We start from the raw sequence: 17,112 nt of genomic DNA, 5'->3' as shown, positions 1-17,112 counted from the left end.
CTACATTTTAAAGAGAAACAATACAGTGCAGTGGCAGAATACAATGTTTTATCTTACCAACACAGAGATGTGAAAGATATCATCAATAAAAAACATTAACTCACATGTGAAGTTGTATTTGAAAAATGAGCTACCCAAATGAATTCTGCAAAGAGAAAGCTGTTGGTTTTGGTTAAACAATGACTATTAACTTTTCATCTCTTTCTCCACATCTCAAGAAAGAAAAAAAAATCAAGAGAAATTAAAGTTGTATATTTACAATGAGAGAAATTGGTAATAGTTATATACAAAAAGAATTAACTCTCAACATAATTCTTGGCAGCACACAAAAGAATCAAGTTTATATGTTCTGATGCTGATGCAAACTTATTTGATAACAAATCCAACAGGAATTAAAAGGATAAAGCATGGGTTTGCCTGTAAATATTCTGGTCACTTTACCTATAGTCAATATTTTAAATTTCTGATTATTGGGGTACCTGGGTGGCCCAGGCGCTTAAATGTCTGACTCTCGATTTTGGCTCAGGTCATGATCTCAGAGTCCTAAGATAGAGCCTCGCGTGGGGCTCTGCCCTGGGCATGGAGGCTGCTTAAGCTTCTCTCTCTCCCTCTGCCCTTCCCCACCTACTCACACATGCTCTATAAAAACTAAACTACACTAAACTAAACTAAAATTCTGATTATTGCAACTTAATTGTATTACAAAAGATGTTAACTGAATGCTGTTAGTAGAAGTTGCCTACATAAAGTTGATCCTGTATTAAAAAATTATGTTGCTAATTATTTATTTGGAGTGCATGTTGTTAGAGGGGCAAATAGCATCTCCAAAATATACACTGTTTTCTAGGCTCAAAGTTACCAGCTTCTTGAATGGGCACCTGATGGGTTTTTTATCCTGGAAAAGAAAGTAATTTGGTAGCCACATAATCACAAAAGTTTCCGCGAACCTAGAACTTACCAACACTTGAATTCATGTCCCCATTTTCAGCATCGGCTCCATGTTGGTTATTACCGGCATGATAGCTGCTCATGGCTTCCAACTTGATTTTTTTCACCTTCATTGCTTCAGCGATGGCTGCATTGGTAGCAGCAGCAGCTGCTGCAGCTGCTGCGGTCAGACCTTAAAAGAATAAATTAAAAACAAGATAATTCAAATTCTGATCTTTCATGTAATAGTCCATGTACTTCGAGAGCACACATGCAAACATATTTGAGTATTGGATTGCTCCATGCACCACTCTGATAACCTATGTTTATTCTTGACTAGCCAATGAAGAAACATTGATATGAGGGGGAGAATGCACTCGAAACTCCCAAATTAAATATTAGCAGAAACATAATTCATACATAAAAGGACAGCAGTAGAAATGCATCCAGAATTCTCTCTGGAACAAACCAGTTTGAGTATGTTACTCCCTGCTTAAAATCCTGTGCAGCTGCCTAGAGGGGTGGGGGGGGGATGTCTGAACTGCTTAGCTTAATTCCCAAAACCTTTCACTAGAAAGTGCAAACGTACTTCATCACTCCGTTTTCCTCATCCTCAGGCCACCCTCCAGCTACCTGAACATGCCACCAAGATGCATACGTGCGTGCCCTGCCTCTTCAAGCCTGTGCCTTCACATGTGCCATTCCCTTTGTCTGGTATAGCCTTGCCCCACAGTTCACTCCCCTGACCACTCAGCTCCCAGCCTTCTAGCCCTAGAGTGAACACTTTTAACCACTGTGCCATGTTTGCCCGGAACAGTTCACCTCTGCTCATCCAAAGAACGGGACGTGGGAGTGGACGTGAGATTAGAAATAGAATTTGAGGCCAGATTATGGAAGAACAGAAAACTAGGGCCATGCCTTACAGACATGCCCTAGAGAGCCAGCAGAGGATTTAGAGCAGGGGAGTGGTGTGTTTTTCTTGAAGTTGTGAACTTTTTTACCATGTCCATTCACTTCATCCTGGCATCCCTCACCCGTAAAATGACAGACACTGCAACATCTGAATAATCTCCCCTAATTCTAAAACTTTTACAGTCTAGGAGAGGATATACATCCCTGCTCCCCATCTTCTCTTTGCTATGGCTGCTTCAGATTTTCTGACTACAGTGCTTCAACTCGGTTTGAATTTATCTGTGTGATTTATTTCCACTCTCAGCTGGTGGATTAGAGACTGAACACCTCTCTCCTCTTTTTCTCCCCACTAATCATCACTTCTAGGTACTGCAGCAAATAAGTTACGGCCTCAGAAACTATGAGAAAGTCTTTTTTCTTTCCTAGAAATCTCTGCTATTTTTTTTTAGAGGTTAGAAGAGCTCACCTTTCCTTCAGATCAGATCAAAGAGGCCTTGACAACATTCACCCCAATGCAACAAGACCTTCAGAATAGATCCTGAGTGAAAAAACTGATAACTACTCTCTAAAAAGCTATTGATGTAAACTCAAAGAATTCATCTGGGTTTACACTGTACATTTGTTGCCTTTTAAGTCCCAACTTGAACTGATTCTCTCATCTTCCTATGATTGAATTTACTCCCCAGTTACTCATTTCCTTCAAAGGTGTTTCAGAACATTTTCTTTCCTGTTAAAATTCGCCTTGTGTCTCCCAGCAACTCTCTCTTCCTCGATTTTGCCTTGTCACAAATGTGACCATCTCACATGCCCCTTCCTGTCATTGCCTGGGTTGCCTCATCTCCAACTGATGACACTTGCAGGGTCTTTAGCTTTGCTTTCATGTAGCAGGTAAATCTTGTTTATAGCATTCAAATAAGGAAGATAAAACTACAACTTGAGATATGATTGTTATTATTATAGAGATCTGAATCAAATTCAGTAGCATGAAATATAACTATGCATGATGTAGCCCTAGACAGCCCATAAAGTCTTTTTGAGTATGGTTTCTTCATCTGTAAAGTCATTCTATTCATAAAGGGATAATATGAGGATTAAACGAGATAGACTATGTGAAAAAGGCCATATCATGTTTTGTTTTGTTTTGTTTTTGAGAGAGAGAGAAAGCATGAGGAAGGGACAGGGGGAGAGAGAGGGAAAGAGAATCTTAAGCAGCAACATGCTCAGCTGGAGCCTGATGTGGGGCTTACTCCCATGACCATGAGATCAAGACCTGAGCTGAAATCAAGAGTCAGATGCTCAACCCACTGAGCCACCCAAGTGCCCCCAGCCATATCATGTTATAAGAAGGGATGCAGGCATGCCCTGCATTCTACTCCCTCAAAAAGTCCAGTCCTAGCTTTGATTCCTGCAGGATATGGTGGACTGGCCACAGCCCCCTTGGCTAGAAGAATCTTACTTCTCCTTAGCTGGTGACACTAACACTTGACTTTTTTTTTAATAATTTTTTATTGTTATGTTAATCACCATACATCACATCATTAGTTTTTGATGTAGTGTTCCATGATTCATTGTTTGTGCATAACACCCAGTGCTCCACGCAGAACGTGCCCTCTTTAATACCCATCACCAGGCTAACCCATCTCCCCACCCCCCCTCCCCTCTAGAACCCTCAGTTTGTTTTTCAGAGTCCATCGTCTCTCATGGTTCATCTCCCCCTCCGACTTACTCCCCTTCATTCTTCCCCTCCTGCTATCTTCTTCTTCTTTTTTTTTTCTTAACATAAATTGCATTATTTAACACTTGACTTTTAAAAATATTTTTTATAAGTTTATGTAGCTGATCTTATTAATGGTACTCTTCTATTTGTGCACTTGACAGTATATCCCTGCAGTTTTACATTTCTAATACAAATTTCAAAAGATACACAGTGGCTCCCCCCTTATCCATGGGAGATATGTTCCAAGACCCCCATTGGATGCCTGAAACCACAGGCAGTGCTGAACCTTATATACACATAACTATGACAAAGTTTAATTTATAAATTAGGAAGAAAGAGATTAACAACAATAAAACAGAACAATTCTAACAGTATACCATAATAAAAGTTATGTGAATGTGGTCTCTCCCCCTCTCCCTCAAAATATCTCATTGTAGTGCACTCACCCTTCTTGTGATGAGGTGAAGTGAGGGGAATGACGCAGGCACTGTGACACAGTGTTGGGCTACTAATGACCTTCTGATGACTTGTCAGAAGGAGGATCATCTGCTTCCAGACTGCAGTTGACCAAACTGGGGAAAGGAAACTGCAGATAAGGGCGACTACTGGAAGGACGTGACCCATACATGCTATCGCTGAACTCTATGATACTTATAAGTATTGGATTTTTAATCTAGTTTAATGAAGTCAGTAAAAAGTGATGACATTTTCAGCCGCTGCTGATTTTAGTCCCACTAAACTCACCTGGCTCACAATTCTAATTCTTGAATAGCTTTCAAATTCAAGCAATTTTCTCCATTTTCCCGGCTCCCTCTAGTGCTAGCTGTCACCCTTTCTTCAGCAGAGACATTCAATGCCTGCTCTTAGGAGCAAGTAGGGTGCTTCACGTAGCTGTCATGGCCCTTCATGCTCAGTCCCTTGACTATCTGTGTAGCATCATCCATTCCCTCAGGTCCTATTTGCTCTCTGTGCTCTAGACACATTGGCCTTCTCCCATTTCCTCTAATGGACTATCCATCCCTTCTTTCAAGCCAGACTTTGCTCATGTTCCCATTTCTAGAAAACTTCCCCATCCCTGCCTCAGCCCAGCCATGTGTCCCTTATCTGGTGGCTTATATATTATGTTCTAGGAGTAGCAGGCTCAGCTTCCTGACTCTTCAATCTACCTGTGAAACAATGATCAACATTTCAAGAGTCAGCTCAAAACACACTTCTTTTGAAGAGCTGACCCTCCTTACTCCTCAAGGGGAGAGCCAGCCATCCTCTTGTTTGTGTTCTCAACCTGCTCTCTGTGAGTTTGCTATCCTTTGTGCATCAGAATCCCCCAAGGAGCTTTTAAGCCATGCAAATGGCTGAGTCCTACCATAGGACGTTCTGACTGGGGCTCCTACATCTGTATATTTTGGGGTGGATTTCACTGTTCCCCAAGTCATTTCAATGTGCAATCTGAGAGGAGAAACTCAGTCCCTTGAATTTTTTAATGATCTTTTTTTGGGGGGTAAGGGAGGTACCAAGGGGGAGGGTAGGCTTTAAAGCTACCTCCTCAACTAGGTTATACACCAAAAGCACAGAAATATGTCCCTAATATATGTATCCCAAACATCTACCACAATGCCCGCCACAAATTGTCACTGAATGAAAAAACACTTCTGAAACTAGAGTACTTGGACAGCCACAGGAGAAATATGGTCACTATTTTAACAATATCTATTATTAAAGCATTATGTTGATATTACAATCAATGTGAATATACTAGGAGTAGCAAATTTCATGAATTTAATACAAAGCATGACTCTCCCAAGCTACATTTGCCTAGCGCTGGAGAGGATCACAAAAGGCTCACCAGCCCTCTGTATTTATTGCACTTCCTGTTGGCCTTGCAATGGCCCTTTCAAATCTCTGATGTAATCCTCAAATCCCCTCCACCTTGCTCTTAGAAAGAGGTCCTATTGTATATTTTGTTCCAAAATGAAGTTGCCTTTGAAAAAAACATTATAATAAATTCCCAAAATAACTCCAGCTTTTGGTCTATATATAGAGAGAGAATTCAAACTGAAAACATTTACATGTCATCAAGAATTGTCTACTTGTGTAAATACTGGCAACCCATGACATTTATCATGCACCTTTACCTCCCTACCTCACCCTTTTCTCATAGCATTTTTCCCCCTTGCCTCAGATTCACAGAGATTTTTATGTCCTCCTTCAGTATCCCACCCTCAAGCACATTATACTGCAAATTTACCACTGTTTTCATTCTTCCCAATCAAGACGAACTATGTTTATCTCAGAACTAGGTAATTCAGTGTTTCTCAAAGTGATAGTCAACATCAAATCCAGCTGTCATGCATGGTAAAGTCAGAGATTTTCCCCAGGGACACATTCACAGACTATGTCTAGGATGGGCTGAGGAATCTGTGTTTTTACCTTTCAACAAACAGGTCGATTCTGATGCTCACTGCCCTTAGATTATTTGATGACAGTAATTGACACTAAAGTGTGTCTGCATCTTACAATAAAAGTTTATTAACCAAGCAGATCATCATTGACCTTGTTTTCAAAAGCGAGTGTGCTTAAGAATCAACAAGGGAACTTGTTAAAATATTAAATCAGGTTCAACCAAGGAATCAGAGTTTGAGACATACTACTCTAGTGGGATGTATACTTTGTAAAAGTAAGTCTTCTTGTGCCTTGAGCCTACCCCAGCAGAAGCAAAAAATGTGGTACTTCTGTGTGTTATTGACACAGCGACCCTGCACATTATTAGCTCCAGCAACCATTAACATGTATGAATCTATTTGGCATGTATGGCAACTGTTAATGAAGTAGCTTGGGTAATCACTCCTGATTCTTTAATTAAGTTTTTCACCAGATTTCCTTCTCTCATTGGGAGAAAAATTACAAATATGTGTGTGTGTGTGTGTGTGTGTGTTTGTGTGTGAGATTATATGATGAAGGAACAAATAAATAATTTCTTATACTAAGGAATGATTAACCTTGATGATTTTTACACTCTCAAAGAACATTTAAATATCTCATGCCCCAAAACAAAAACATGTGCTAAATGAAGAAGTCAAATATAATTTCATTTTATTTTATGAGATCCTAAATCCTATGTAATCAACAAGGGAGAAACTTAAATGTACACTTAACACTCATTTCATACTAATAAGATAATGGATTGAGAAATATTTTGTTTAAAAAAGACATTTTCCTTCAGAGGAAGGATAGTAAGTCATAGTTTGTACACTCCTAGACCTCTAACTGGCCTTCAGGAGAGGGATTGTACATCAAAATAAGGTTAAAGACCATAAATCTTATATCATGCAAAAATATTTAGTTATTTTTTTCTTTCCTATTAAATGTCTACAAGCTCTATATTTATAGTATAAAAGAATAAGTAAATTTTTACAAATAACTTTAAAAAACAGTTTTTCATATTATCGTCTGAATTACGATATAAACACATCGCTGTGGGCTTCATTCTGTTCTGCTCCTTCAGAGAAAATTCTGTATTATTCTTTAACTGTATATTGTTAGAAGTTTTTTTATTCTTATCTTGGCTTATAGATTCCTTTTACTTTCATTTTTGGATGCCCTACTAAAATGTTTAAAGTTCTACTTGAATAAAGTGACTGTCATGGAAATTACTAGTTATCTAAACTCACTATCATATAGGGAGTAAACACATGATGGTTAAAAAAATGGACTCCAAAAAGCCATACAAACTTTGGACAACATGCATCAAATTTATCTGGGATACTGCTGCAAGTTATATAATTCCTAAGGCTTCAAAATTCTCATCTCTAAAACAGAGATATCAATTCTGACTTGATAGGGATGTTGTGGAGAATAAAGGCAAAATAATATATGCAACAGCATGGGCACGTACTAAGCCCTCCACATATTGTAGTAAATATTATCAAGTAACCAGAATATCCATCATGCCCTTATGTTTAGTTTTACCCCAGTTCAGTTACTCACAAAAAGACAACTATGGCAAAAGCTACCTAACAGTGTAGAGGGGGAATTTAGCCATTTGACAAATGGAAATCTAAAATCCATGCTTCTATCTAAACATTTCATTTAGTAGTCTACAATGATCATATTTATCTTAAAATCACTAAATCTCCACTCTGTGCTGTCTTGATACAAAGCCTTCACTACTTCAAATTCAACATCCTAAAACCAATCCATGGGTTTGTCTTTGGAAGAGAAGTAGGCATTGTCACCACTTACGAATCTTATTTTACTCTGCAAAGATAGCATTTTTCTTCTGCTTTCAACTTCTATCAACACAGTGTTTAAATCTTTCAAATGCCATGTATGATCCTGATCACTTTTTCTGAAAAAGGGGAAAGTATCCCCATTCTATTTATTTCAAATAAGTTAGTATCCCTTGTGATAAAGAGTAGATTACAACTATAGATTATAAATATCAATAAAAGAGACATATTGCTGTCAAATTTTCTCTGATCTGTTTGTTTGCTCATTAACTTGAAAGGTCCAATCTTTGATCTTTGGTTTCAAAGACATCAAGATGACTTCCAAATGTTTGATATGTTGTCTACTCTTACATCACATTCCATATAAAATGTATTTCCCAAAATGTAATGGTTAAATAAAATGAGTTATATGCAAGAGATAGTAAGCAGTCAAAGCTTCCAAATGATAGACTTTTTATTAGTCTATGTCACTTTACCCAAATTTAGAAGAAACCATTTTAAAGATGTAGTAGATTATAGCCAATGGTAGTTATTATTAATATTCTGGAATTGATAAGTTATTTATGTCTGGCATTCTTCCTACTGATTATTCAGGGAGACAGGCGGCTTATAAATATCTCATCACTCCACCGTCACAGAAATTTCATCGACAGTGCTCATGCACAGCTATTAGCAATATGAATCTAACCATTACAAGAAGGAGGAAAATCGAACATGTGGCATTAATACGCAGTCCTGGTTCCTAACCATCTGATAGGCAGATGGTGTGAAACGGATTCTCCAGCTGAAATGAAGGGGCACATCATTTAAAACCTTGTTTGCATTCTAACTGATATCAGTGCCATATTGATATACATGATACATCATGGCAGTATTTGAACAATCTAGTTTGTTTCAGTCATAAATGTTTACTGCCTTGTTTTTTTTAATCTTATAAGCATGTTCAGAAGAGTGTATTTTTTAATTTATGAAACCTATTGTTTACTTCTGTTGAACTACAAGATTAGTGGAAAGCAGGAATATTAAATTACTTCAACCACAGCAATATAACCAAGACAGATGAATGAAGTGGGTTTCTATTTTCAATAAAGGATGTTAGTAAAGGAGTTTTAAAATTAGCCCAGGCATTTTGTGCATTAAATGCATTTATTCATTTAAACCTTCTGGCTTTCTTTTCCCCCCAAGTGGCATACAGAGAAACTTAATGCTTTACATCGCCATTCATTTAAAACTCTCACTGTGTGCAATTAATCTTGTCCAACAATTCAATTCAGAAAGTAAAACATCAAAAAGCATAGTTCAATTCAACAGTCATTACTGTGAAGTAATCTTTCTGCTCCTGACAGTTCCTATAGACTCTGCAAAACTCTGTTGAAGGTGCATTGTAAGCTCCATATAAGTTTGAATTACAACTCAGTTGAAATCATTCCAAGTCTTAGAAGAACTTTTGGCTCAAAATAACAACTTGAAAATACCAGTACCTTCCCCCCGCCCTTTTCTTCCTATCCTTATTTAAATACCAGCTGTCTTAAAACCTGACACTAATTTTCACAGTTATTTATTTTTTCAATACTTTCTAAATAAAGGAAGATTGTGATTGAAATATACCTGTCCTCACCCTTGAATGATTAAATAACAGAAATGATAAGCAACTTAATTGTGAATTAGGGTAGACTAAAGATTTTGAATGTGAATTTGTCTCCTAATGTCCATTAGGCTGACTTTTCATGCCCTTTAAAACACATTTATATTCTGCAGAGAAAAGGAAAATTGATCTTTGAGACCATTAATGGAAACACTCCCTATACCAGTTTTCAGTTTTTCAATTGATTTAATTAGATTTTAAAAATGTTTGGATTAAAAAAAAAACCCCACTAGTTTGGAGAAATATATGGAAGGAGTTTATTATAATATTGATAATGCTAATCAATCAAACAGACACCAAATTTTGTCTTCTTATTCTGAACAGCTTAAACACAGTCTCTCGGAGTAAAGAAAGTAACAGCAGTAGTGAAGTCGGTGTAGGGAACACCATGGGGGTATCATTTGACCATGTGTTAAATCACTGAGGAATTTCCATGGAAGTATTTGAAACACTCAACTTCTGACCACTAACTCACTGAATCAGGCTGAAACACAATTAATTAAAATTTCTTAAAATACTATGGTGCAAAATAAGAAAAGAGGTAATTTATGAAAAGTTGAACTTGGCACAAAAGGTCTTGACTATACAACTCTCACTTTCACTTCATCTGTTAACATTACCGCCTTCAGAAAAATAGTTAACAGCCACTTGGGGTCTAGACTCCTAAAGCATGGAGACGAGAAAGACTATCTAATGCGACCCTTTTATTTTACTGATGATGAAACTTAGGGGCAATGAGGTTAATCATTTCTATAAAGTCACACCATTAAATAATGATAGAGTAATCCCAATTCCCTTAACTCCCAGTTCAGCATTGACCACACTGACTCTGTCAATAAATGTAAAAAGAAAAGTACAGAATACAGTAAACTACGGAATCATTGAAAGAAAATCAACCCCCTTTGCTCAAGTAGCTTATAGACTGTATAGAGAGGCAAGCTTATAGACACTCAGATGATGTCACAAGTATAAGCTGACTTCACTGAGAAACCTGACCAAAATATTCATTTGTAATTCAGTTTCATAGAATTTAGAATATATCTGCCACTGAAACAATGGTCTTTCAACTTTAATTGTGCACAAAACTTTTACCCTGGACTCTCAGTAAAACACAGTCTTTATATTAGCTTGAGTCCTATATTTTAAATACACCATAACAAGAAAAAAAAGGGAAGAGCAGATAATTATTTTCCCTCTCTATCTTAAATATAAAACAAATTCTAAATAGAAACAAATTGAAATAAGTAAACTTTGACTCTAATTTTCTTTAAAATACCCTTCTTATTATTATTCAATCTCCAATAAACTGCTTATTAGATGTCCTCATGTTTTTCTAAGGCCCAATTCTTTTTACTACTCACATGACTCATCACCCGAAATTACCGAGTGCATTGACTCCAGGCAGGTGCCTCTTACTAGCTTGAGAATAACTGACAGTGTGTGACATTCTAAAAGGATGTTTTTAAAAGAGGCTACTTGTCAATATATTGGTGACAGTTCAGGCAGTATAATAAGTGAAAAGAGGAAATGGTGTCATAAATTTAATTTCCTGCCAAGCAGTCACCTCATTGGCATTTTAGCCTAAGAATAATCTCCCCCAAATGTTCACCTACATTTCTCAACACCATGTAAATCCTCTCTTAAATCCTTTGATACTTCAATAGGTCTCTCTTTTCTCCTTTTTCCAGAATTCAGGTAGCATGTGGTTGTTGGGGAGATGGGGAGAGGAAATAAGAAAAAAGTGTCACAAAGGTGGCCATTTTTTACGTGAAGTCTCGTGTGGGGGCAGTTACCCAGTAGGATAGAAGTAACTGGCAAAGATGTGGCCACAGCCTTTTTCTGATATAGGAGTATAAGCTTTTTTAAAGGAAAAGACACAAGGAAGAGATGTAATTATAACACACACACACACACATACACACACACACACTTTGTAAACAGTGGTCAGGGTCTGGGTTGGGAACAATAGACAGCCATGTTCACTGAATAACAATAGGAACAGGAGGACTAATTGAGGCAATATATTCTTCACCCCTTTGTCATTAGGTTCTAACATTTATATCAACATCACAATGAATCTCCATAAGCAGCCTAAAGGGTAGATATTTTCCTCATTTGGTTATAAGGAAAATGTGAATGGTGAATAGCCAATTGTAGTACTTGGTCAAAGAGGTTTTTGGTTGAAGTTTTAAAGTTGGATTATAGAAAAGAACAAAATTAATGTAGAAGCATATCTACTGCCATGTGATAGGGAAGATGCAAAAGAAATATAGGTTATAGTCCATAGTCTCAAGTGGTTGTCATCTCTAGACAGTGGCATGTTAAACAGATGAAGACCTTACCTTGGCACATTTTTGTAATCATAGTCAAGTTATTTATTTTATTTTTTTAGTGTAACAGACAAATTACTTAAATTGTCTGATTTTGAGGCAACCTTGTACTTTATCACTCAAGAAACAAATGCTATCTATATTTAAAACTATTCCCCTTTTGAGGTTGCATTAGTATATTCAACCCAGCTCACCTAGGAACAGAGCAGGTGGGTCAAGAAAGAGCTAACAATGGTTGTTATTACTCCCTTCTCCTTTTTTGCTGTGAAAAATCATTATTAACAGAAAGAACCATTTAATTTCTAACATGGTAAGAAATGTGAGTCTTTTGTGTATTCTGAGAGAATCTTTGACTTTATTTCAAAACAATAGTAAATCATAGCAAATCTTCAATTTTCCTTACATCCCTTCATTTTAGGAGCAAAGTCTGCAGTTATACTGATCCAGTAGCTTCTCTTGACCTAATTTATGTTGTACCATGAGATTCTATTAAAAGAAACTAAATCACTGCAGTAGATTTATTCACCTTAAATAATTTAAGCTAATTGAAAAAGAACCAAACTAAAACTAAAACACTTCTCTCAAGCATTCAACTCCTGCATGTCAATTAGTAATTTAAACAACCAGCTAATCACAACAGCTTTATGAGAAACACGAACCTGTGCTATGTACACATTTCTCTACCTTCACTGAGCTGAAGACAGAAACAAATACCAATTCTGAGTCTGAAAGTATGCGTATCTCTTCTGTAGTAATTAGGCAAGTCCAATGAAATATTTTCACAGATGGAAACTAAGATTTTTCTCAGTTTTCCCAATTTTGAAAAGTACACACAGACAAATGAGAGAAATACCTGGAAAAGCGATATATCCAATCACTGCTTTGGCAATGAGTTATGGCACTCCAAATTTATAACATGACTTAAGTGAAACAAAATTAAAAACATTGTTGTTATTCACAAAGGTTACCACACCATCATAACCAGAAACTGAATTCCTAATGGGTTGATTTCAAAATTAAGAACCCAGCCTAATATTACTATTATTATTATAGCTTATTATTGTTATATTGGTTCTTGTTGTTAAAAGTCACTAAATATCATTTTGATTTAAGATATGTTAATAGTGGCTCATAAAGTTATCACAACTTATAATATTCTGATTGGCCCATCATTATAGAATTCCATTTGTAAAATCAAGGGTCATTTTTGTCACATAATTATTTAATTTTATAATTCAACCTTTGTAATACCTGGAATGCGTGGCCTAATCATTCATATGACAGTCCTACAAAGAGTTACAAAGCTTTATGCAGCATTTTTACCATACATCTTTCTTAACAGAATTAGAAAATTCAAACATAACTTCGTCTTGGAAGTAAAGCCTTTTGAAATATGGCTAAAGTGCACACTGCATAAAGACAACACACTTAAGCAGACTTTCTCCCCTTTAAACAGCATTCAAATTTTCAAAAGCAATAGATTCTCAGTCCACACGGAGTCTATTGCATTATTCATTTCATGTGCAACCTCATGCTGGACCATAAATTGTTACTTTATCTAATCAAAGGAGACTTAACTCTACCAAAGGTCAAAGGTTTAATTTTGTGAAGTATTATCTTACGCTATGAGTTTAACCGAAAAATAGAAGAAGAAAAACAGCCAAGAAACTGGTAATAAATGAACCTTTATTGCCTCAGGCATTGGCCTAGTTAATAAACTTTCATTGAAGGTTTCTTTCAACTGTTACGGACAATGAGAGGAAAAAAATCTTAAATTACAGCCATGTGTGACTTTTAAAGCAGTCATTCTTTTTTATCTCAACCTCCCTAGCTCAGGAAAAAAAAAAAGACAAAGAGAGATTGTCTTCGATCTTTTAACCAAAAATGTATGTTTCTAAACAGATGAAAAAGTGCAGATAAACTTTTCTAAAAGCAGAGGTCAGCTTTGAACAATATAAAAAAAATGCATTCTTTAGGTGTTGAATCTTAGAAAACAATCTCTCTAGCTAAATATAAAACTACAAAAGGGAGGAGAAAGACATATTGTATATTCTCCACAAATCTAACTCTTAAATTATAGTCTCTTGTTTAGCAAAACATGATGCCTTATAATCTCCCCATTACTACACTAAACCCATTGTAGTCTTAATATCCATTAAATGCATTGTAAATAAGGACATTATTTATGCCCCATTTTAGGCCAAAATAAAAATCCTTTTATTTTCAAAAACAAACACTAGTAGCAAAATAATTCCTTTTATTGTCATGCAATTAAAATCTTTAGTAGGAGAAACAAGTCTTTTTAGCTGATACTCTCAACCAAAAATTGCCTGTGGGTAGTACCTTCTCCCCCAATATTTTCCAGTAAAGAAAATAAACTGAGTTGTTCTGAACTAATATGCTATTTTTTTTGTTTTCAGGAGGCACTGTGCTGAGTACAAAAGTTACTCAATTCCAACATCTTTATCTCCACACTCCACAGCATAAATATGGTAGATCCTTGCATCACCAACAGAGTTCGCATAAGCCGTGAGAAAAGAAAGAAGCCATGTTCTGCATCTTCCGTTAGATATTCTCAAACAGAAAAGGAAACAGGGCTGGCTCTGTGCTCCTAACTGGACCCCCCTGCCGGATTCCCCCCACAAATCACAATGCTCTCAGCAGGGCACCAAACCCTCTTCCCACCTGGCAGCATTTGGACAGAAGTGAGCTCTACTTCATCCCAGGGACACGTCCTCAGGATGCTATCTTGGCCACCTTTGAATCTGAACATGATAGCTGCTTATACCAGCAGCACCAGGTGAAAGCAAGACCAGGCTCCCTACTAAGAAATACGCTCCTCACAGCTGGGAAGCAATGAGTTCTCCTGGGGTCAAGGATGAAGCACGTTTATACGAGTAACTCCGTTTCTTTTCTATATTTGCCAAGACTAGGGAGACAGACTTAGGAGAAAGTGGAAAATACAGAGATTGGAGTAATTTAATGTGAATTCTGAGCGGGGGAAAAAAAGTCAAGTTCTATGCATTGAATATTGAGGATAAAAACACAAATCGTTGTCAAAAGCGCAATTGATAAACGTGATTTTTTTTTGCCCCACTTTATTTTCCACCCAATTTATATATATGTGTACCACTGGGGAGCAGAAGAATGAAAAGGGGAGAAAAAATGAAGAAACACCGACTACTTCCTAGAAAAGAAACACTATATTAGAATGTGTACAGTGAATGGATAATTATATACAACTGTGGATAAATGATTTCGAATTAGCAAGGGTGGTAATGCTTTATAATTTCAGGGGTTTTTTATTTACGATTTGTGAGAAAGACTGAGGTACATTTAGAAAGTCACTCAAATGGCAGAGGACGATGGAAGGGTAACAAAAACAGGTATCTCGAATCTAATTCTTTATTCCATTAATCAAAGTTTTATGGGTTCAGAAAAGTTGTACTACAGTACACAGAGAGGATAAGAAAAAAGAAAGATCAAGGGAATTCAAAGGATTTATTAAAAGTGCAGACGGTAATTCCGACTAGTGTTTTAGCTAGATAGACACAATTAATTAATTGTAACGTTGTGAAACTCTAAAATGCTGAAAGAACGTGCTCATGCCTGCAATGCAGTAATGTAGCAAAATACTTATAATCTTTCAACCACCAGGAGCTTTTGTTGGTTTTTTAACCTAATCCACAGCTTGACATAGATCCTAGGGTAATGGAACACAGTTCTTTGATTGAAATAATATCTAAACATTGCTGCGCTAGCCCGGTGGCCTAATAGAAGTCTGTCTCTCTGGAACTTGAGAAATTCAAGGCTGGAAACAAACTCCCACATTGAGCTCTGGCTTGTAAGTCCTTCAAAAAAATCTTTGAGACTAGAGTGTGCCCTTTCCAGTTTGACAGGACCAAACACAGGTATAAAACTTCTACAGTCGCTTTTCTTTCAAACAGTGAGACAGTCAAAGCAAATCATTTTCTTCGGCCCTAAAAAGTTCCTAATAAGACAACAGTATGGTGTTGACAATGACAGAGTCTAAGACATGTCATGAAATAGCTAAGAATTTCAGAAGGGGTCTGAAGGCCTTCTCCATTTTGGTGTGAAAATCTACAAGAATATCTTCAAGTTTTCCAGTCATTGTTACAAAGAAAGTCGATCCATATATTTTGTCAGTTTTAGTCATGAGGAAAATTTCAGTGTTCAAAAGCACACTAAAAATACCTGAAAAAGAATTTATATATACTATATGTAGAGGAAAAAACCTCTATATTATTTTGCTTTATTTAATGTATCTCAACTTGCCATAATGATAAGAATGCCACACTTGAATATTTCACTGAGAGCAGAATTTCTAGGTCTGCATGTGCCGCAATAAATAGACTTTGATTAAACTTTTGAAAGATAATTGCAATAAAATACCCATTGCATTGTGTATTCTGACCAATTTCAAAAAAGCAAAGAAAATACACTATTAGGATTTACCCACATACGGGCATCTTTTAGAAACTGCTTAGCAAAAAACAGATGACTGGAAAACAGTAAAGGCAAGGGTAGCATTAAATATACCTGAGGCTTTAGCCAAATTATGATTTTATGTTTGGATGCCATGCTTATAATATTAAGTAATGAAAATGATTTTTTTACTTAGTGTCTGTCATCTGACACTATCAAGTCACTTTATAAACATGTTAATAAAAATGATACTTAGATGACAACTGAAACAGTCTGCACACTGTCAAAAATGTGAAATTTTGACATATTTTATCTTTACATTGTAAAGCCTGAGCTGTGAAGCTGGGTGGGAAGTAGAGAACAAGTAAGAAAAATCCTCAAATTAAATAATAAGTATATAATCCTAAAAACATAGTAGTCCTTCTAAAAAGAATTCCAGGAGCGCAACTAGAGTTGGTTAAATCAGTAAGTCAACAATATCTCGGACCCAAATTCTTTCCATATTTCCTCTTTGCTATCCTCAATATATTGGGAAACACCTCCATGTTAGCAAGTTGACTACCAACAATTCTAGGAACCCAAGCAAAAAATGAGAAGCTGTTTATTACGTATATTTCTTTTGATCCCCCAAAGAAATCTTTCATAGGGGATGTCCTAAAGACTGACCACTCGGAGCTCATTAGTCATAAATTGCATCACCTGACCATGCCCAACCACTCGTAGGCAAAGAGAATGGGTTCACTATGGCTCACATCTGGAATGAAACATGGGGCTGGGTCCTCTTAAAGTACATTGTTGGAGGAAAAATGTGGAATTCCTCAATAAATTAGTGTTTTATTATAAAGGAAAGAAGTGATAATGGTTATTGGCTAGCAACTAACAAAGACTGTAATAAAAGCTTACAGGAGA

General features: G+C 36.5%; 1 protein-coding gene across 1 annotated transcript in view; it reads right to left on the bottom strand.

Moving 5' to 3' along the window:
* DACH1 (dachshund family transcription factor 1) overlaps positions 1-17,112 on the bottom strand; it is a 423,085-nt gene that overhangs the window by 192,487 nt on the left and 213,486 nt on the right. The window contains exon 4 of the mRNA XM_073894450.1: positions 959-1,120. Within this exon, the coding sequence (XP_073750551.1) occupies positions 959-1,120 (162 nt within the window). The remainder of the gene's footprint in view (positions 1-958; positions 1,121-17,112) is intronic.

This window comes from Callorhinus ursinus, unplaced genomic scaffold (assembly GCF_003265705.2).
Source record: "Callorhinus ursinus isolate GAN/ISIS: 27379988/994484 unplaced genomic scaffold, GSC_fseal_2.0 scaffold7, whole genome shotgun sequence".
In the NCBI taxonomy this organism is placed as follows: Eukaryota; Metazoa; Chordata; class Mammalia; order Carnivora; family Otariidae; genus Callorhinus; species Callorhinus ursinus.
The sequence above is the reverse complement of the archived record's forward strand: the minus strand, read 5'-3'. Positions and strand labels throughout refer to the sequence as shown.